The sequence below is a fragment of the Helianthus annuus genome, chromosome 11 (assembly GCF_002127325.2).
Source record: "Helianthus annuus cultivar XRQ/B chromosome 11, HanXRQr2.0-SUNRISE, whole genome shotgun sequence".
Lineage (NCBI taxonomy): Eukaryota > Viridiplantae > Streptophyta > Magnoliopsida > Asterales > Asteraceae > Helianthus > Helianthus annuus.
Genome location: NC_035443.2, coordinates 168,210,282 through 168,234,034, shown reverse-complemented (window position 1 = coordinate 168,234,034; position 23,753 = coordinate 168,210,282). Strand labels below are relative to the sequence as shown.

At 36.3% G+C, this 23,753-nt stretch overlaps 1 protein-coding gene and 1 non-coding gene across 2 annotated transcripts; one reads left to right on the top strand and one right to left on the bottom strand.

Annotated features, from left to right (window-relative positions):
• The first annotated feature begins 6,716 nt into the window (after positions 1-6,716).
• LOC110890959 (cyclin-dependent kinases regulatory subunit 1) lies at positions 6,717-8,628 on the top strand. The gene is made up of 4 exons (XM_022138602.2): positions 6,717-6,823; positions 6,909-7,007; positions 7,143-7,203; positions 8,180-8,628. Exons 2-4 carry the CDS (start codon positions 6,955-6,957, stop codon positions 8,336-8,338), a joined length of 273 nt encoding a protein of 90 aa, XP_021994294.1. The 5' UTR covers positions 6,717-6,823; positions 6,909-6,954; the 3' UTR covers positions 8,339-8,628.
• Positions 8,629-12,662: 4,034 nt separating this feature from the next.
• On the bottom strand, positions 12,663-12,745 carry TRNAL-UAA. The gene has a single exon. It is a non-coding gene; the product is annotated as a tRNA-Leu (tRNA).
• Between the last annotated feature and the right edge of the window lie 11,008 nt (positions 12,746-23,753).

Genomic DNA, 23,753 nt, shown 5'->3' with positions numbered 1-23,753 from the left:
CTCCGGCAAACCTGGGTATAGAGTAGCAGACTCTCCAGCTTGTCTGGATATACTGAAGTTACCTCTCCGACGCGAACCGGATAAGACGGGGTAAATAATATGTCAAATTAGTGACAAGATTTCCCTAAATAAAATCATGACCAGATATTTGACTTGCTTTTGGAAATATGAATCTGCTAAATACATTGATCTTATAGAAGGTATGTTACAGCATGTATATAATTATATAGATATGTATATCTATAAGGAATTCCAAAAGTCGATTAGGAATAAAACACAAGAATATGTGTCTAGATTTCTTTATTATGAATCTCTTTTCCGATATCAAACATTATTTCGTTTGATCATTTGTTTCGTAATTCGTGTGACAAAATAAACAATGGAAACTCTATAAATTGGAACACCATCAAAAATATAAGAATTACCAATATCATAAACTATTAACGCAAGTAAGAAACATCTAAAGTTGTGCTAATGCACAAGAAAACACATGAAACTTAAATTATATATATCCACGAACGTCGAAGTTTATCACACACGACTTCCAAGGCAAGACCTTTGGAAAATATAAATTAGGCACGATGACACCAATACTAATTCCATCAGTAAAAGAACTCCTAAATCAAAAAGCGGCACTTTGCTACCTGATCTTACAAACGATCAAAATCTCGCTGAGGTACGTTGTAACAAGATTTTACAATTATCGGTGCACAGTATAATCAGAGTCATAATTATTATCATTGCAAAAGGAATCATATACCTTTGCAAATTCCCTATTTTATTTTATTCAACATACATTTACTGGTAATGTCACTTAACAACAGTTATCACACGAAATTCCAGATAAAGTTTATATTTCTTTTCATTAAAATTCTGACTTCTACATATAATAAGTTGACTTTCGCATTTCTACTTCCTCTAATAATTATCATATCATGAAAATTTCTTTCATAGTAGCGAATATTGATATATTTCATTTCTTGGTAAATCCACACGTTACATACGCTCTGTTTGTTGCGCATATGATTCGCTTGCTTTATGAAGACCACTGGAGGGCTTCATTCCGATTTATTATTTTATCCAAACTCAAATATCATTTCGTTATATTTGATTTTTACTATAAACCGCATTATTGCAAAACGATAATTCTTTGATATCAAGTCAATGTTTTTTGTTAAATAATTGAAGTAAAGAATTTATACTTATATATATATATATATATATATATATATAAATTATGCAGAGATATACTTTTATTTTAAGTTATCTATTATTAATAATTTTATTATTAGTAATAATATATTAATAATAATAATAGTGTTAATACTATACTATGGTTATTGTCTAGGGCATGTATTGAATAGCCTAGCCTTAGTTAGGCATGGACTGGCCACCTATGCTTAAACAAGGCAACACTAACCAATATCCAACCATGATAATAACTAGTTAATATATATAAATCATCATACCTATTTAGTAAATTTTAATTATATATAAAAAAATATTTTACTTTGTACTAAAAAGAGAAGACATATTTTTATAAAACAATACCAGAATTAGAGGGACGAATAAAATTATACAAATAATTATGTATCACATATTTTGTGATAACTATGTACTATAACACTCTAGCAAGAAAATAACCATATAAGAATAATATAGTAGTCAGCGACTACATTGGGTTAGAAGAACATTGTAATACATAAAGAATAGTCACCACAACATTTGTTTTACAACGCTATATAGTTTCAAAAAAAAAAATTTAAGTAATCACATAAAATTGACCCAGTATTATATAAAATATTTTACAAATACTTTTACCCCTTTTATTCACAACTTTCATTTAAACGTTATAAATAATAATGATTCTTTTACAAAGTCATAATACTAAAATATTTTGTAAATATAATAACTTCATTGTAGTATTTTGTAATCTATATTACATAATAAATATAAGTTATTTTACATAGTATAACAAAATACTAAAATAATATTTATTTGAAAGTGGTAACCATTTACATATAGTAAAAATGTTAAACAAATAATATATATTACATTTGCTTTACAAATATAATATAATGGTTGGTCATGTCAAAACAACTCATTTTAGGTGGGCGAACCTAATTTAATTGATTTACGTCATTCATTGGGGCAGCCAATGGTGATATGACCACTGTCACAGATCCGGTCGAGTGACAAATACTGTGGGTAGTTGGTTGATATCAGAAACATGCGTAAAAGATCTTAACACTGTGTATTAAAATAAATGTGTCATTTTCAGTAAAATGAATGATTCACTCAGTATTTCCCGCTGACAAAACCTTTTTAAAACGCGTTTCAGGTAATTACAGTAGATTGGAGTAAGGATTGGATCCGGCACTAAAAGACTTCAAGAAGTGGCTTATTTTATTAATTAAATCAGATTAAGAAATATTGTTTTTATTAAAAGCTACATTTGTAAAACATGGAATTTATTCCATCTATGTAAAAAAAATCCGTTGTTTCTAAACTCTGATATTTTTCCTAACTCACGGTCCTGGTGAAATTTCCGCTGCAATGTTTTTCAAAATAATCACCGGTACCACTGGACTGCTCGCGGCTCCCGATTCCGGCCAGGATGGGGTCGGGGGACGTGACATGGACACCGGTTTACTATCAAGCATCTCCGCACGTTGTAGTATGTCGGTAGCATATTTAGATTGGCAAAGGAAAATGCCATTAGAGATGTGAGATGCCTCAAGACCCAAAAAATATCCAAGCCTACCAAGATCTTTTATAGCAAACTGTTTATGTAAAGTGGCAATAAAACGAGTCATAGCGTTTTGATCGTTACCAGTTAAGATAAGATCGTCTACATACACACGTAGGTATAAGTGGAAACCATTATGATCGAAAATAAAGAGTGAGGGATCTGCTCTACTGCCCACATAGCCGTTTTGAAGTAGGAAGTCGCTCAAGCGCTGAAACCAAGCCCGCGGTGCTTGACGAAGACCGTAAATTGCCTTCCGTAATAGACAAACATGATCCGGGAATCGAGGATCAGCAAAACCAGGTGGCTGCTCCATGAAAACCTGTTCACCGAGGCGACCGTGTAAGAACGCATTATTAACATCTAATTGGTGCAGCGCCCAATTGTTAACGACCGCTAGGGAAAGAACTACACGGATAGTGGTAGCTTTGACTACCGGGCTAAACGTATGGGAGAAATCCAAGCCCGGTAACTGTGAGAACCCCTGAGCCACAAGACGAGCCTTATACCGATCAATTGACCCATCGGAACGGTATTTGGTGCGAAACAACCACTTGGAGTCGATAACATTTTGAGTTATTGGACAGGGAACAATAGTCCAAGTACTGTTATTATTAAGTGCCAATAATTCATGATGCATGGCAACAATCCAGTGTGGATGTTTGCTTGCAGACTTGAAGCCCTTTGGGTCTGTGCTAGCAAATAAAGCCAAATGGAGAGTAGTGGAAGCAAAGTCTGCGTAGTGTTTAGGTTTGAAAATACCGGCCTTAGCTAGAGTAATCATAGGGTGAGACGACTGAACAGGAGGTGGCGGCGGTGATGGAGTTAACGGGTTTCATCGGAGGTATTAGATGTAGACTCATCAGACGAGTCAGTGGAAGTGGTTGTTGGCGAGGGTGGTGGAGAACCTGGAGCATCATGGACCAATGGAGGTTGTATGATTTGGTGAGTTGAGGAGGCAGTGGGAAGAGGGTCATCGCAACAAGGAATAGGAGGTGAGGAGGGTTTGATGGGTGTTGCATGTACATGAACAGTGGTTGGCATAAGTGGGATGGACTCGTTGTAGGTGTGCCATAAAGTGGTATCAAACTGTTCGGGTGAAGTGGCCCCTTGGCAAGGAAAAAATTGCTCGGCAAACCTTGCATGGCGGGTGATGTAAGTGCGATTTGTAGTCGGATCAAGACAACGATAACCTTTGTATTGCGGACAATAACCCAAGAAGATACATGGCAGGCTCCGAGGGGACAATTTGTGAGCGGAATAATCCTGAAGATAAGGGTAAACCAAACACCCAAATACCCGAAAGTTGTCATAAGCTGGTGTGGTATGAAATAACACCTCAAATGGATATTTGTTATCCAAAAGTCTCAAAGGGATACGGTTTATAATGTAGACTGCGTTGCTGAAGGCATAGTCCCAATAGATAGCCGGAACATGACTATTGAACAATAGGGCCAAACCGGATTCAACGATATGACGATGCTTTCTCTCCGCACGCCCGTTTTGTTGTGGCGTGTACGGGCAAGATACCCGATGAAAGGTGCCATTCTCCTCAAATATTTCCTTGACACGATGATTTAAAAGTTCGGTGCCGCCGTCACTTTGAAATACTTTAATTTTACGATTAAACTGTGTTTGAGCAAACTTGATGAAAGTTATTAAAACATCTTTAAACTGAGACTTTGTTTGCAATGGGTAAAACCAGGTGAATCGAGAATAATCGTCAACAAAAATAACATAGTAGCGGTTGTTATCGATAGAGGTGACAAGTGAATAACCCCATAGGTCACAATGGACCAAGTCAAGCGGATTTGATGCACGTTGTTCATTAGTAATAAAAGGTAAGCGGTGCGATTTTGACAATTCACAAGAGTTGCAAACAACCGGCTTAGGTAAAACTGAAGTAAATGTTAAACAACCATTTTTATTTAGTAACATAAGCGTATCATGAGATACATGACCCAATCGTGCGTGCCACAACTCAAACGAAGCTTTATTTGAAGACGCCAAAAAATGCACGCGGCTCAAACCGGAGAATGTAAAGGCCATTTTCACACCTTCCTTGTGCTAGAACTTGCTTCGTTGCCCGGTCCTGTATATAAAAATATGGTTGGGAAAACAAAACATCCACGTTATTGTCACTAGTTAATTTGCTAATAGATAACAGATTTTGCATGATGCGAGGTACTACTAAAACCTCGTTCAATCGTATATTTGGAGAAATAGTTTTATGGCCAATACGAGATATAGATAAAGAGTTACCACTGCCAAATGTTACTTTATTGTCACCTCCATAGGGAGAACTGTGTTGCAAAGGCCGAGTATTATGAACCATATGATCGGTGGAGCCGGTATCGGCAACAAACCAGTCAGGTGTGGAGTGGTTGATGTTACAAGTAGCATGAAACGCCTTTGCTATATCCTCGACAGTGGAGGAATTTGAGGCAGCAAATGATGACAAACGGGGGCATTCGAGGCATAGTGACCATTTTCTAGGCACAACTGACAGTGCGGGGGTCGACGAGAACCACGACCCCTACCACCAGACGCAGATCCCCGATAGCCACGACCTCCACTACGATTACCACGTCCCCGATTAGCATTAAAAGCAACTGGAGATGACAGGGGCTTGACGGTGCTTGACGGTGTTATGATATCACGAAGAGATGGCAGGGGCTTGACGGTGCGAGTGGCTGTGGAAAACATCTCGAATCCAGGGCCTAGACCACGAAGAAACAGGTGCGATTTCTCAGCATCGTCAACGGGTTGGCCGACGGCAGTAAGTTGGTCCGCGATGTGTTTGAATCGGCGACCAAAATCAGCCACAGTAGAGGTACCCTTCGAAATCAGACGCAGCTGATTGCGCAGATTCTGAATCCGATCAACGGATGTATTGCTAAATGCCTGTTCAAGTGCCTGCCAAATGGAATATGCAGTGGGGAAACCGATGACTTCCCCTAAAACTTCTTCAGTGAGGGAAGAATTTAGAAGCATAACATCTTTTTGATCATCAGCCTGCCATGCAACATACAACAGGTTCGGGGTGCGTTTATCACCATCAACGATCTCAACATTGGGTGGATCAGAACCATTGATATGTGCACTCAGATTTTGCACATTGAACAGTGGAAGCATTTGGTTTTTCCAATAGAGGTAATTTGTGGGAGTGAGTTTTAGGGCTATCATGTGCATGATTGAGTTCATAGGTGCAGGAGTAGTAGGGACAGAAGGGGAGGCCATGGACAGGTGATGAAGACGAAGGGGAGGGGGGAATATGGGGAAAAGAAAGTAAGAAAGATAGACTGGCTCTATACCATGTGGATAGATTGAATTGGAATACCTCACAATATGAGGATAACATGTTTATATACACAGATACCAATACACATGCAATGAATACAAAGAAAATGAATGGATACAAATAATAAATAAAGGGAAAATGAATGGACAATAATTAATGCACGTTAACACTGCCTCTAACTCCATCCAAAAAATCAATTAACTAGAAGGGTATTTTGGTAATTTTATAGATAAAAGCAAGGACATGTAAGTCTTTTCACCTAAATAAACTATACCTTGTTTATTTACATGTATTTAAGTAATTCTTTTCTAATCCCCATCTTTCCAACCATTCTTTCTACCGGCCACCACCATCCACCACCACCTGCCGACCACGATTACCGCGACTTTTAACTAAACGTTTTAATTGAGTTAGAGCCAGGGAGTAAACTACCGAAATACCTCTACTTTTAATTGAACGTTTTAACTGAGTAGACCCAGGTAGCAAACTGACGACAAACTCGAAAGATCATGAAAGAAAATGACTATTTTTAAACTATTGAAGAAAACCGTTAAAATAACCAAACCACATGAAGAAGATCGAAAGTTAACTCTTATCATTATTGCCTTACAAGTAACGTCATTATTTAGCTTTATAAAGTTGGGTAAATTCAAAATTTTTCAAAAATTTCAAAAACCGGAATCAAATTTCCTACCGTTGCTCACCCACTATATCTACGTCACATTATTATACCTTCTTGTCCACTTCTTCCCCCTTTCTCCGCTCCCACTCAGGTATCTAGGGTTTCTTTTTTCTTCTACAATCTTCCATTTCTCCTTAATCCATTCCACTCTTTATCTCATTCATCACAATCCACAGGTGTTCCAACCGCTATTTCAACAGATTCTGCAAATTCAATTCCACTATGGGCCAGATCCAGTACTCCGAAAAGTATTTTGACGATACGTTCGAGTACAGGTAATACTTTTCACTTGTTTTTGCTTTATTTACTTCGATTGTTGTTGTTGTTGTGTGTTTTAATCGGTCTGTTTATGTTTTTGTTTGACGATTTTGAATAGATTGTGATGATTGCTTTTGATTTGTGATTTGTAGGCATGTTGTTCTTCCTCCGGAAGTTGCAAAGCTTCTTCCGAAGAATCGGCTTCTTTCTGAGGTATATTGTTGATTTTGATGCGTTGTTAGGGTTTAGTATGTGTAAATATTGTTTGATTATCAGTTATTAGGGTTTAGTATGTGTGAATGTTGTTGGATAATCACTTGTTAGGGTTTGGATTAGTATTGATAATTTGATATAATTAACTGCTTTTACGGAAGAGATTTAGTTTGATTTCCAGATCAGTTTCGTCGATTCGGTTAGATATTATAGGAACTGTAATACTATTTAGTGATTATGTTTAAAATTAGTCGACTTTGTAGCCAAGGATTAGTTGTTTTAAATGAAATTATGTTTTAACAAAAACAGTTCAGTATTACTTTTTAGTGATTTGGATTTAGTCAAGGATTAGTTGTTTTAATTGAAATTATGTTTTAACAAAATCAGTTCAGTAGGAAAATTCTGTTGATAAATTTCTAGCTTCGATTGATTTACTTGTCTCTAGATCGGATGTGGATGCTTCATATACTATCATTGTTATTAAAGGCGCTAGGCGCACTCGACGCACTCGAGGCGCATAGGCCTCGCTTGGGGCTTAGATGCATAATGAGGGCCTGACAAAAATAAAGTGCGTAATGAAAAAGTATACTATTCTTCAAATAAAACAAACAAAATCTATAATATAACACTTTATATCATCTACTTAGTACCAAAAGTTCTAAAATATTGTTGTATTAGTGTAGAAAAGTAGTTTTCCTTAGATAAAAGTAGAAATTTGGCTAGTGTATTAGTGTATAAAACTATGTATACGATTAAGATAGCAAACATGTAAAAACAATCCTAGGTGCATGATTAAGATGCTAACAGTGTGAAGGTGTTTTTATTTTCGGAAGTGGGGTTAGAAGTTCTCTTCAAGAGAGTTCTGTTTAGACGACTTGAAGATATTATTATCAGTTTGTATCTAAACATGTACAGAAAAGATGTTACTTTTAGAATGAGGCTGTGATGATAGTGAATTGTGATTTTGTTTATACAGTCGGAATGGCGTGCAATTGGAGTGCAACAAAGTCGAGGATGGGTGCACTATGCCATTCATCGCCCAGAGCCACACATCATGCTGTTCAGGAGGCCGCTAAACTATCAACAGAACCAAGAGAATCAGGCTCAGGCTCATCAGTCTCTGCTTGCTAAGTGATCTAGCTAGTATTGTGCCATGGAACCCATATCTCATTTCCTGTAGAAATGAGTATGTGATAACCTGATTTATGAATCTTTGTTAAGTTACAGCAGTCTTATGTTGTTTCTAGAATGTTTAAAAGTTGTGTTTGTTTGCTTGTTCGCCATGGAGAAATCACTATTGTATGCATATTATTCCTTTGTGCATCATGTGATCTAGTTGTGTTCGGTTTGGTTTCTTTAATCGTTACCAGGCCATTCAACTGTATCTAAGACCTCGGTTTTACGAATTACGAGATCTATGTGTTACGAGTTCCTCACTAGGTACTTCGAGTAAGTTTCTATTTTTATTCTAAGATAGGTTTTTTTGGCCAGTAAGAAAGCAAAGATATATAACAAACCCAGCGTGGAACTGGAGAAACGCTCCCCGTCCGTTCTTCTCGAGCTTCTTGCTTGTGCCTGACGTGGAGCGTCTTTATGCGAGAATGGCTGGATGGACTGTGTGCACACTTGCGCTCTAACACTAATCTTTTCATAAGAAACAAATTAAATCCATTATAATACAGTTTTAGGCACCCCAATACGCACATAATTGCTCGTCTTGGTCCGCTTATAGTTTTTAAACCCATTATTTAGAGAATTACAGATGATCAAAGCATTCACTTAATCAATTCCATTAGATGGGTGTAAATCTTCAGTTGGCGAGTTGCAATGTTCCATATTTTCATTTGTGTCAAAATCACAACCTTTCTTGCAATGTTCCATATTTTCATTTGTGTAAATCTTCAGTTGGCGAGTTGCAATGTGCCATGATGAAACCCATATTTCATTTACTGTAGAAATGAGTATATTAAAAGTTTTAGTGTGTACTCGATGTGCCCAAATACGATACCCCATGTTTGTATCTAGGGCTATTGATAAGCCGAACTGAGCTCAAGATCGACCCACGGGGTGGGGGGGGGGGGTTTCTATTTTTGTTTTACCATCACTCTTTTTAGTAGCAAGGTAGTTTTGTCAATTTACCAAAAGTTAAAATATAAGTGGATGGAATTTAAGTTCAAAATGGCTGTTGAGTTTATCCATGGGCATGTGAATGTTGTATAAAATTATCGTGGAACCAAATACATTATACCAAAAAGTGCTAGCATAATACAAACTATTATAATGAAATTTACACCATAAGTTCAAATTCAACAGATGCATTTTTCTTCTAATTCTAATCCAAATGAAAAGTTTACATTGACCGACTCCAAAATATAACTCGGCTGAATTGAGTTACGTTAAAGAGCTCTCGTCCCTTTCCTTCCAAATAAACCATAATGTTGTAATAAAATAGATTGTAGTATCCTCTTATACTACAATTGAATTGCTCTGCATATGTGACATTTTGCACTAGGATTTCACCTGGCTCCCATACTCTTTTGGCGGAGTCGCATGATAATAACACATGTTATGCTAATTCGACCTGATTTCCACATATTACACATACCGCATTTACATTTACCCCTCGTGTTATCTAAAAAGATGTACTCCCTTTAATACCCGTGACATAATATGTCTCCATGATAGTGTCTCAGTGGTAAGGAGGTGAGAATCTATTGTGGTGGTCTTGGGATCAAACCCTAGACCACTTAATTCACTTTGGGACACGTTTACATCTCTCATGTTGGTCGTAGAACCGGTTGGTAGGGGACGCTTAATGGTGGCGTACACCATTAATTAATATTTAAAGTTTAGAGGGTTCAGAGTCTCATTATATAAACAAACAAAAAATGAGTTGATTGCTTTGAGAACTTTTGTAAAAGAGCTTACAAGGTAGCTTTGATGAGTCTTGTGTAAAAGAACTTTTGTACGCCACCATTAAGCGTCCCCTACCAACCGGTTCTACGGCCAACATGAGAGATGTAAATCACGTGTCGTGAATTTCTTGGTATTGGTTTTATATGCTAAAATATTACATGTGTTCGAAAACGAAATATATCGAGTGGTATTGGTTTTAAATTATTCCATAATTTGTTTCCATAATCATATAAGCAAAATCGCTAAAAATTATTCTTGATTCTTTGTATAAAGGAAGCTCAATAACTAAAACTATCTAGAAAAACAACCAAAATCAAGCTCAATGACATTTTTGTAAATACCTTTTAAAATAGGATATTTTATGTACTGTAGCTGAACTTTTATAATTAATATATTAATATATTAATAAAATAATAATAATTAATAATAATAATAATGATGAAGTCAAATGGTTTAAAATTGTTTTATTGTGTAACCTTGTGAGTTCGTTAAGCTTGTTTAATTGTCAACTTATACCAATGAACCAATAAGTTATTATATTTAAGTTGATCAGTGGCGGATTCAGAAAATTTTTTTATGGGGAGCGGAAATTTTCAGGGGTTCTTTGTTTATTGCTATATAATAATATTTTTGGTCCGGTTCGGGTCAGGTTAGACCGATTCGGATCATATAAAAACTTAAAAAGATAATCAAACTAAATTTTATATAATCAAGGAAAAGTACGATAATCTTTGTTCAATTGCTTAATAGAAAATACAATATCCTTATGGGTTTACATTCTTTGAAAAAGATAACATCTCTATTTTAATATCATTATGAAAATCCTTAGTTTTTATGCATGGTATAAATCGTTCAAAATTTAAAAATGCATGTATTTAATTTTAAAGAAGATATGAAAGTAGTGTAAATTGTAAATTATAAACAAATTAGTAAAGAAAAGTAAAAAGGGTAATATAAAATATCAGTAATATAATTCATATTCACGGTGTTTACATAGTAAAAATTAATGAATAATAATATGAAAACTAAAATAATAATAATGATTTCCTCGTGCTTGTTTAAATTGTGCCTCTAGAATCTAGATTGGAAATTACCAACTCAAGTTTTGATATACTTTAACTAACTTTTTTTTAATAGCACACGGAACTTTATTAACCACAAAAACAAATGTACTGCAACTAACTACTGCCTTATGCATTAAATTGCATTTCAAAGATCATCTTTCTTTCTATGTCTCCTTTTTCCAATTCCAATTTCTGAAGCTCCTCCGTGATTCCCTGTAAGTTCTTTCTGTCAAGGGGTGCGGCATTAATATTTCAAGGGGTGTAGTGTTAATATTTCATAAGGGGCGCATCACGCATATACGCTAACCGAAAAAAAGTCATGGGGTGCGCCCGCCTCCCTTGGGACAACCTAGGTCCACCCATGAAGTTGATATAGATCAAATATAAAGTCTTTTAAGAATAAGAAATTATAAGAAGGGTATTAAATGGACTTTAATTACCCTAATTCAAACGGAATTAGAACCGTCTAATCGACCACTACGATATGAAATTTTAGGTTTTTACTTTTAGATTTATAGCTTGTATATTTTGGAATTTTTATTTGTATTATTGTATCTTTTTATTTAGCATTGTGTCTTTTCTATATTTGCGTGATTTTTTTGACACTTAATGTGTATTTTTTCGTTGACATTGTGTTATATTTCTTGACATTGTATTTCGACATTGTGTTATGTTTTGCGATCTATTGTGTCTTTGTACACTTATTAGATTTAGAAGAGTCTGTATGATAATTTTACTCAATTATTAGTGTATTGATATATTGCCCTTAGATGAAACTATAAATATTGAAGATTGACTTACTAATTGATCTAATAAACAATCCAGATACGTACTTTGTTCTCTTGTCTAAACACTATATAAATCATAATTACTAATATCTATCTAAGAGCTTTTTTTTTTTCAAATATAAACACTATATAAAAGAACATAAAGAAGTTAAAGCAATTTGAATCATCAGTTTGGTATATAACTCACATCAACTAAAGAATCAATCCAACTTCCCTCTATTAAAACCATAATAAGATCTTTTCATAAGCTATTAGTGTCAAATCACATCCTCAAATGCCAATTAAAAAGTTTACTCTCAAACCACATGCCTCAGATACACACGCTTTTGGTAAACTTAGGAATCTAATAATCATACATAAAACAAATGACTTAACATAAAATTAAAAGTAAATAGAAACAACAGACAAAAAAAACATCAAACTTAATAAATCGAATGATAATATGGTATTCAAGTTATTTTTCTCATTCAGATCTGTCTCAGCATTCAAATAATAATTGGTGGTTTAAACAAAACAAAAACTCTAGATATCAAAACGAAATGTAAAGCTTTTTTTTGTCAAGCTGCCTAAATCAAGAACAAATCGTACCTGTCATCTGAAAAGCGTAGAACGAACATGAAATTATTATATGTTTTTTGTGTGTTTTATTATATGTTATTATAGAGTAAAAAGCAAAATAAAAATAAAATTTTGGTGGCTGTGGGGTTCGAACCCACGCGCACTTATGTGCAGAAGATCTTAAGTCTTCCCCCTTAACCACTCGGGCAAACCACCTATTTGATACTAATTTTCTAAACAAATATACAAAACATTTTGTTCTCTTGTCTCTATTTCACACCGACCCCGTGAGAGAGAACAAAGAACAACGTGTGTTTCATCTGAAAATCGAAGCTTGTTGGTATGATAAATCTGATTTTTTTTTTTGATGTATGGTCTATAATAATATGTGTTGTTTTATCAATTTAAGTATCTTGTGGTTTTCATATGCAAGTTTGTTAGTTTGGTATGGAAATATGTAATCATTTAGCACCTACATTGTTCAGTTTGTTGTTGTTATATGCATTATTTGTTTTGAAATAGTTGATATGAACTTGATGAATATGTATGACATGTTAATGTGTTTATGAGACGGAGGAATGTCCTTATCAGGAGTATTGCGTAAACATTGAAGCGACATTATTGAAAACTAAGGGTTTGATAATTCAGGTGGTGTTTAGGTTGATGAGGATATAACTTAATGTCAATTCATGCTTTCCTCGACACTCATCTCGCTATGAACTGTGATCGTCTCCTACTCTGACAGAGTATCCGTTTTCAAAAGTAGGCAAAAGATCAAATACAAAGAGCCTTATCATACAAAACGTATGAGAGGCATGAAAAGGTAAAAAAACGCAGTGATATTTTCGTAATTATTTACTCATAGAGTAATTATCAAAATTACCCTACAAATAATATTGTAGGGTAATTTTGTAAAATAACCTTGTAGGGTAATTTTGATATTGTAGAGTAATTTTATCTTGTAAGGTAATTTTGATCTCGTGGAGTAATTTTGTAGAGCATCTCAATTAGTCTACAAATGATCTTGTCGGGTAATTTTAATTCTGTTGGATAATTACGAGTAAAATAATTACGAAAATGTCACCGCGTTTTTCTTTTTTACTTTTTCATGTCTTTTTTACGTTTTGTACGATAAGACTATTTGTACAGGATCTTTACCCTTCAAAAGAATCTTCTTAATCCTAATATACTTTTTATTGGCTACGTTAGGATTTTGTGCATAATGTTACTCAAAACCTAATAGATGTTGAACGAAGCATAATCACCATTTTAGTTAGTAATCAATGTAACGAGTAGATGTCGATTATATGAAACGAGCTACACTTGAGCATGGAGATTTCTCTTACTAATGGAACATAGAGGCTTGCATAAAATATACTAATTTATTTCTTTAGTAATTTAGTCAATTGGTTGAATAACCAAACGCTCAAGTAAAAAATAAATTAGCCCAAAATATTTTGGTTTTTAATAAATATTTTAAGCTGAATTGAGCTGCTTTGTTGTCAATCAAACCGAGTTTGAGCCACGACTTTTTGCTTGATCATGTAGACTTGAATAAAGCCTAGCCGCTTAATTTATAAATGAGCCGAGTTCAAGCAAACCCTCTCCTCATTCGGGTTGGCTGCTGAACCGATTTTTAAAACATTGTCCATAACTCCCTATAGCTAATAGCATTCCTATAAGATGGTGTTTTATGAGATACATTTTATCGAATGATAGGGTTGGGGTGAAGATTTACACATTGTTTCGTACCCATTAATGTAAATATATGTTTTCTTTTGGTGAATAACCGTGAACAAACAATTGGCCTTCTTGTTAATCATGATTTTGACTCATGAATCGAGCAAATACTCGATAATCTTTACCGAAATGTTTAACTAAACAATGAAGGGAAGAAAACACATTTCTTATGTTGGTTTAGCATCAAGAGTGCTCCTTTGCACCCCAAGAATATGTACGATGGCTTAATCGCTTAGACCACACGGTGTGGGCGTGGTGGAGCGGCGTTGTTGCCTTTCCACGCCGCACACACCATATCGGGCCCGGTGTTGTGATGTGGGTTTGAGATTTCCTGTCGGCGTTGAGAGTAATTGAGTGTCGACGTGGCGTGGTTTGATTGGGGTTCCCCACTAGCCGTTGGACCCCAACGACATTATTTAAAAAAAGAGTAAAGTCATTTTTGAGTCCCTGTGGTTTGTGCAATTTAACTATTTGAATCTAAAAACCAAACTTGTCTTGATTTGAGTCCCTATGGTTTGTATTTTTAACCATTTGAATCCAAAATGAAGCCTCATCCACCCCTTTGAGTCCCTGTGGTTTGTATTTTTAACCCTTTGAATCCAACCCTTTTAGTCCATGATTTGGATGAGGTTTGCGTTTTGGATTCAAATGGTTAAAAATACAAACCACAGGGACTCAAATCAAAACATGTTTAGTTTTTAGATTCAAATAGTTAAAATGCATAAACCACAGGGACTCAAAAAGGACTTTACTCTTAAAAAAAAAATCTTTCATTTCAATTTTTTTTCACCTCCTCTATATATAAAATTACTATTTTCAACTTTTCACTCTACCCAACTCCTTCTCAACTCTCATTTTTTTATAAAATCTCTACAACTTTTATAAAAATAATGCATCAACACAACCGCAACTTTGAGTCGAACAACCCATATGGTTTCTGCGAAATGCCGAACACCGCTTCGCCGCCTCAAGGGTCTCAACCGATGCAACCACTTTTTAAGGATGCACACTTATTAGCGTACGGTCATATTCTTGCCAACCTATCTTTTAGGTTCCACAACAACTACTCACTCCTCTATCACAAACTCCACCCACACCCGAATCCTTACCGGAAACTCAACCTGCACCACCCACATCCTCTACGGGAAGAAAACAAACCCATAAAAAAACCGAGTCCGAAAAGGAAAAAGCAAAAGAAGATCGTTGTGTACATCCATGGACAGACGAAGAAAAGTTGGTGTTGACGAAAGCTTGCTTTCGATTTCAGAGAATTCGGTTATAGGTATATTTTTATTTTTTTTAATTGTAAAAATACATTCCAGTTTTGGTTATAAAGTATATAATTTTTTTTAATTTTAAATGTATATTTTTTTGATAGATATCAACCAACATAGTGACACTTTTTTGAACCGAATTAACGTCCTTTTTTGTAACAACTGTCACGAAAATCAATAATTAGGATGATAATTAGGTAATAAGAAAACTCTAATTGAAACACCCATGTGATTCCGCATAAACCCTAAAATTTTCATAACAATCGGAATCAGGATCAGGGCCCCTAAAACTCAGGGGGGGGGGGGTAAACCCTAGTTGGTAATATCTTAATAGTTTTACGTGGGAGCTAAGTTTTTAGTCGAAACCAACTCACCCAAGCTATCTGTACACGAACACACCCTATGCTAGACTAGGGTCTCTCGCGCCACGCGACACGCGCAAGGAAATCCTTCGCGTGGCGCGAGGGAGTGCATTTTTCAGATATAAATAGGGGATGTTGGCACTTGAAGTTTTCTGTTCATTCGACGTCCAAATTCTCTGTAACCATCGAGTTATAGCGAATATCGTTCATAACACACACCGATCACGAAGTGCTGCCGCAATCAGGGTAATAACTCGATCGCTATTACGATTCAACGTCCGATCGATTATAACTATCCAACGATAGTCCAGGTGCTGCTCAATTGAGCTTGTACTTTGATTATTTGTCGTGATTTCGACTTGAATATTAGAGTGCTGTTCAAATTCGGACTATGCTCTGTTATTCGTTGTGAATCCGATTGAATTATCGAGTATTGCACTGATTAATTGTTGGGAGGGTTTAATCTCGTGAATTGACGTAATTGCTGTATTAGTTACTAACCTGCCTGTGTGTGCATTGTGTTAAATTAGGTTTAATCAAGGCTAATCAGTAGGCTTATATCTATTGCTCGTTAATCTGCAATGTGAGTCATTCTTCTTTTTAAAACTGTTTTCTCACAGTTTGTGAGTAAGTTTACAAAACTCCAAGTTATTTTCAAAGGTTATAATTACAGGGATTAAGTCTATGTAATCACCATATTACAGCCGGTATGTGGGGTTTTGTATACATTACTTATTTCCCGTCACACTTGGACAAACGGGTGGCCAAGGGGTGATCAGACCACAGTCACAGACACCATTGGACAAATGGGCTAGCCAATGGATGGTCGAGTGACAAATACTGTGGGTAGTTGGTTTGATATCAGAAACATTGTAATTCCCCTTGATACTGTAATTTATAACTAACGGGTCGTTTTAGAAAACAGAATGATTCACTCAGTATTTCCCCGCTGACAAAACCTTTTTCAAACATGTTTCAGGTGATCTGTGTGATCCAGGAAAAGTGCAGTAAAGCACTACAAGCTCAGAGAAGTGGCTCATTGTGAATAAATAAATAAAACATGTTTTGGAAAATAATGATTTCTGGGTGAAATCAACTTATTGTAAATTATGGGAATTTATCCCTAAAACTTTGTATAATATATTAAACGAGCATTTTTACGGTGAAAAGATCCTGTAATAAAAGACTTCCGCTGCCGCATAAATCAGATACCACGGGTACCACTGGACTGCTCGCGGCTCCCGATTCCGTCCAGGGTGGGTCGGGGGTCGTGACAGAAGGTGGTATCAGAGCTAATAATTAATAACTATCGAGCCACTGATCGAGCCACTGATTTAAGCCTATTACGGAATTAAGTATTTGACAAAATACTTAATCCTACTAGTTATCATTCTGTGATTATTTGTTGTATTAACTGATTATTTGTTAATTACAGTATGGGTAAACAAAAATTGTCTGCTATCTACCACAAATTAGATATTGTATCTTCTTCTAAAAACCCAGTAAAGCTAGAAGAAGGAATCTTTGTCCGCAAGGCAAACTATGAAATCCTCTTTCCCCAGAGAAAAGGGATTCGATACTTAAAAAGAGTCAGGAGAAAAAGAAACCCCGAACCAAGAGAGTTAGGTTTAACCCAAAAGTCCAAGAGTTGGGTAATAGTACACCTTGGGAAGATAAAATAGACAAGAAATGGGCAAACCTCTATATGCTAGCTACTGTAGCAGAAAATGCCAATCTCTAAATAACCGATAAGTTGGGTCTAGTAAGCAAAATATCCAGTAAATAAATAAAATTCTAGTGTGTTTATTTCTGTTATCCTTTGTATAAATTAGTATGCAATAAAACTTTAGTGTTTGTTTGTTAAACTTTGTTCCAAAGTTTTAACATTACAATCTTGTATTTTGCATATATACTATGCAGCATGAATGAGATGTCGGAAGCATTCCAGAATCTCAACTTATATCCAGTGCCTATCGAAGTCTCTCACGACTTTACTGGTTACATTGCTGACATAGAAGAACCCGTGGAATTCCAAGCTCCTCCGCTGGAAAAAGCCAAACCTAAAAAGAAGAGAAGATATGTAGGGTGGAGGAAAGTACGCCGTAGGAAACCAGCCACTAGGAGACTTCCTAAAATAGAAAATCCTGTGAGCATGAACAAGGGAAAGGAAATAGAAACTGGAGAAAGTTCGAAACCACCAGAAAAGGAAATAGGAATAGATCTTAAGCAAAAGGGAATAGAGATTGGAGAAAGCTCAAAACAACCGGGAGAAATCACATTCCAAGACGAAATAGATCGTCTACTGGCCAATTGTGATGTTATAGAGCCTATCAACGATAATCTCTTCTCTTATCCTGTTACAGCTCAAATTCCCATAAACCTAGCACCAATGATTCCAGACCCACTAATCCACACACGACCATTAGGCCAAATGGAGGAATGGTGGACTAATGACTGGCAATTCCAAAATATAGTTAATAGTCCCTATAGTTTTCTCCCACAGTTTGATCCAGAACTTATCCCTAATCCGCCAATGAGCTATGAAAATTTAGCTGAGTTACGTCAGTTTGGTGAAGAACTGATAGGCACCGGGAATAGGATCCGGGAAATGGGGGAGCAGATCTCTTGGAAGTACGACGAGAGGGAGCGTCGTTACTAAAACTGCCAATGGACCAAAAGATAGGAAGGGCTGGAAAAAGTTTGTCTGTATTATAACTAATATAGTAAAACTGATTCTGTAAAATGGGCAATAAAACCTTGTAAGATATGGTGTGTACGGAGGCATATACCATATACAATAACAAAATGAAAGTCGAGAAATCGACAATTTTGGTTATGTTTGTATATTGTAATAATTTATGTATTCATCTGTGCTAAATTATTAATAAGTTAGACACTAATAAATTCCTACTAATTAGTAGATGGAAAACGCTAACAATGAACCAATTAATGAAGTAAATCAATCTGAGCAAGAACCAGAAGATCAATATATAACTCGACAAGATATTGAGCACTTTATCGCCCAAGGAATAGCCCATGCTATTCCAGAAATTGTGGCTGCTGTTCAGAAACCTGCCGAACCACAATTAATTCCTAGTAAACGTATTCCAGAAGATAACGGCAGTAACAGCATAAATGGAGGCGGCAATCATGACAATCATGATCCACAGGCCCCACCCCCTAAGAGAATAAAAGCTGCAACGCCTGGTTGCACTTACAAAGAATTTCTTGCTTGCAAACCCGCAGAATTTGCATGTAATGAAGGGGCAACTTCAACACTGCGTTGGTTAGAGAAAACCGAGGCAGTAATTGCAATAAGCAAATGTGCCGAAGAGGATCAAGTGATGTATGCATCAAATCTGTTCAAAGAAGGAGCACTCGAATGGTGGAACACGGTCCTCCAGGCAAAAGGAAGAAGGGTAGAATATGCAATGAATTGGGAAGAATTTAAGAGTCTTGTCGAAAGAAAATTATGTCCCGAATACGAGAAGGAACAAATGGCAAACAAGTTCCTGAGTCATCGTATGTTAGGTGTAGACTGTCGAGGCTATACTTCGACATTCTTTGAATACGCAAGGGTGGTGCCAACACTGGCTTCGCCAGAACCGGTACTCATTTCCCGTTACATCTGGGGGTTAATTAGTGAAATCCGAAACATCGTTAAAGCTGCGAGACCTCGTACCATTGACGATGCGGTAGAATTAGCTAACACCCTAACGGATGAATTGATACACACAAGAGAGGAAGATCGTAAGAAAGAAATAGCTCAAAAGATTACCCAAGGATTTCGTATGGGTAATATCAAGAAAAGAGGAACAGGGCAATCCTCATCACCTCCTTTCTGCAGAAATTGCAAAAAGAAGCATTATGGACAATGCAATATAGTTTGCAATTTTTGCAAGGCAAAAGGACATCGTGAAGAAGACCGCAGAAAGAAAACAAGGATTTGTTATAACTGCAGAGAAAGGGGACATTTTCAATCCGAATGTCCTAAGCTAGCTAAACCAGTAGACAACAAAGCTAAACCAGCTGAAGGAGCAACCAAGAAAAATGTACGTGCATTCTAGCTGACCACTCAAGAGGCCGAACTCATTCCAGATGTGATAGCTGGTACGTTCCTAGTACATGACGTATTTGCAAAAGTATTATTTGACTCTGGTGCGAACCAAAGTTTTATTAATACTTCATTTTGTCAAGCTCTCAAGTTACCTTTAACCACTCTTAGGCAAATTTTCACAGTTGAAACCGCAGAAGGAAATTCTGTGAAAATAGATAAAATCTGGCAAGAAGGAAAAATAGAACTATTAGGCCATAAGTTTTCTGCAAATTTGTTACCAATGAATTTAGCCGGATTCGATGTAGTATTAGGAATGGATTGGTTAATAGCCAACCATGCACGAATCCTATGTGACAAAAATGCAGTAGAAATTCAAACCCCTTCAGGAGAGGTAATTGTAATTACTGGAAATAAACCTCGAAAGCCACTGAAATTTATCTCAGTAATGAAATTGGCAAGCTATTCGAGAAAGCAGGAAATGGTGTATATGATTTCAGTAATCATTAACACTAAAGATAAGGAACTTCAGGATATTCCAATAGTCTCAGAATACCCAGACGTTTTTCCAGAAGAATTACCTGGATTACCACCTGATAGAGAAGTAGAATTTAGAATTCATTTAATTCCAGGTACTGCACCAATAGCCAAAGCACCATATAGATTAGCACCTACCGAAATGCTAGAATTAAAAAAGCAATTAGATGAATTATTAAGCAAGGGATTCATACAACCGAGTTCATCCCCTTGGGGTGCACCAGTACTGTTTGTGAAAAAGAAAGATGGATCGATGAGAATGTGTATCGATTATAGAGAATTGAATAAGGTTACGATTAAGAATCGATACCCATTACCTAGGATTGATGATCTTTTTGATCAATTGCAAGGAGCTAAGTATTTCTCTAAGATAGATTTAAGATCTGGATATCATCAGTTGAAGGTACAAGAAGAAGACATACCTAAAACTGCCTTCAGAACTAGGTATGGTCATTATGAGTTTACAGTCATGCCCTTTGGATTAACGAATGCCCCAGCAGCATTCATGGACATGATGAATCAAATCTGTAAACCATACTTGGATAAATTTGTGATCGTTTTCATCGACGATATACTTATTTACTCCAAAAGCCAAAAAGAACATTGTGAACACTTACACGTTCTCTTAACTTTGTTAAGAAAAGAAAGGCTTTATGCCAAATTCTCGAAATGTGAATTTTGGCTGCAAGAAGTACAATTCTTAGGTCATGTGGTAAATCATGAAGGTATCCATGTAGATCCTGCTAAGATAGAAGCAATTACAAAGTGGAAAGTTCCACAAACAGCTATGGAAATAAGAAGTTTTCTAGGCTTAGCTGGATACTATAGACGATTTATCAAAGATTTTTCTAAGATAGCCGTACCATTAACTAAGTTAACCTGTAAAGCTGCTAAGTTTGAATGGGGACATAGACAAGAAGAAGCCTTTAAGATTTTAAAGCATAGATTGACGAATGCACCAATCTTAGCTTTACCCGAGGGAACAGAAGATTTTGAAGTATATTGTGATGCTTCAAAATTAGGCTATGGATGTGTGTTAATGCAACACAAGAAGGTAATTGCGTATGCTTCTAGACAATTGAAAAAGCACGAAGAAAATTATACGACTCATGACCTAGAACTAGGAGCCATAATTTTTGCCCTTAAGATATGGAGACATTATCTGTATGGAAGTAAGTTTACTGTTTATACAGATCATAAGAGTTTAAGATATATATTCGGGCAAAAAGAATTAAACATGAGGCAAAGAAGATGGATGGAGATGCTAAGCGATTACGACTGTGATATCCAATATCACGAAGGAAAGGCAAATGTGGTTGCAGATGCCTTAAGTCGTAAGTACCATGAGAAACAGAAACGAGTCCGTGCTCTGAGGTTAAATCTACAAGTAGATTTAATGGCACAAATCAAAAAAAGTTCAGAAAACAGCAATCAAAGATGATGCTGAAGGAATGAAAGGTTACCTAAAAGAACTAGAACAAGGAAATGATGGAATTTGGAAATTCCATAAGAAACGAATTTGGGTACCTAAGCGAGGAGAGTTAAGAAATAAGATTTTAGAAGAAGCTCATAAATCTAGATATACCATGCACCCAGGAAACAATAAAATGTACCAAGATTTAAGGAATAATTTCTGGTGGATAGGAATGAAAAAGGATATAGCCGAATACGTATCCAAGTGTTTAACTTGTTCACAAGTTAAAGCTGAACACCAGAAACCCTCAGGACTACTACAACAGCTAGAAATGCCTGTATGGAAATGGGAACTCATAACAATGGATTTTGTTACAAAGTTACCCAAAACCAAAAGAGGTAATGATGCGATTTGGGTAATCGTAGACCGATTAACCAAGTCAGCTCATTTCTTACCAATGAAAGAAACCTTTAACATGGAAAGGTTAGCACAACTGTACGTGGACGAAGTAGTATCCCTACATGGAGTCCCGCTCTCCATTGTATCGGATAGAGATAGTCGTTTTACATCTCATTTCTGGACAAGTTTTCAGAAAGCAATGGGAAGTCGACTAAATCTAAGTACTGCTTATTGGGATAGCCATTTGCCATTAATTGAATTCTCCTATAACAATAGTTATCATTCAAGCATCGAAGCTGCACCATTCGAAGCATTGTACGGACGTAAGTGCAGAACTCCAGTAGGTTGGGCAGAAATCGGAGAAAGTCAATTATCAGGTCCTGAAATTGTACAAGAAACTACAGTCAAGATAACTCAAATCAAGGAGAGATTGAAAACAGCCAGAGATCGCCAGAAAAGCTATGCAGACAATCGTCGCAAGCCACTCGAATTCCAGATAGGAGACAAAGTACTATTGAAAGTATCTCCTTGGAAAGGAGTCGTACGATTTGGTAAGAAAGGAAAACTGAGTCCAAGATATGTTGGACCATTCCCAGTGATCCAACGAATCGGACCAGTAGCTTATCGTTTACAACTACCAGAAGAGTTAGCTGGAGTACATGATGTATTTCATGTATCCAATCTCAAGAAATGTTTATCAGACGAATCCCTGGTAGTACCTCTTCAAGATGTAGAGGTGAACGAAAAGTTCAAGTTTATAGAGAAACCACTACAGATCGAAGATAGAAAAGTCAAATTTCTCAAACACAAACGACTGGTGTTGGTCAAAGTCAAATGGAATTCAAGGAGAGGACCAGAATACACTTGGGAACTAGAATCAGAAATGAAGCGCAAATATCCTCATTTATTCCAATGAATCTCGAGGACGAGATTTTTCTTAAGGTGGGGAGGATGTAACAACTGTCACGAAAATCAATAATTAGGATGATAATTAGGTAATAAGAAAACCCTAATTGAAACACCCAAGTGATTCCGCATAAACCCTAAAATTTTCATAACAATCGGAATCAGGATCAGGGCCCCTAAAACTCAGGGGGGGGGGGTAAACCCTAGTTGGTAATATCTTAACAGTTTTACGTGGGAGCTAAGTTTTTAGTCGAAACCAACTCACCCAAGCTACCTGTACACGAACACACCCTATGCTAGACTAGGGTCTCTCGCGCCACGCGACACGCGCAAGGAAATCCTTCGCGTGGCGCGAGGGAGTGCATTTTTCAGATATAAATAGGGGATGTTGGCACTTGAAGTTTTCTGTTCATTCGACGTCCAAATTCTCTGTAACCATCGAGTTATAGTGAATATCGTTCATAACACACACCGATCACGAAGTGCTGCCGCAATCAGGGTAATAACTCGATCGCTATTACGATTCAACGTCCGATCG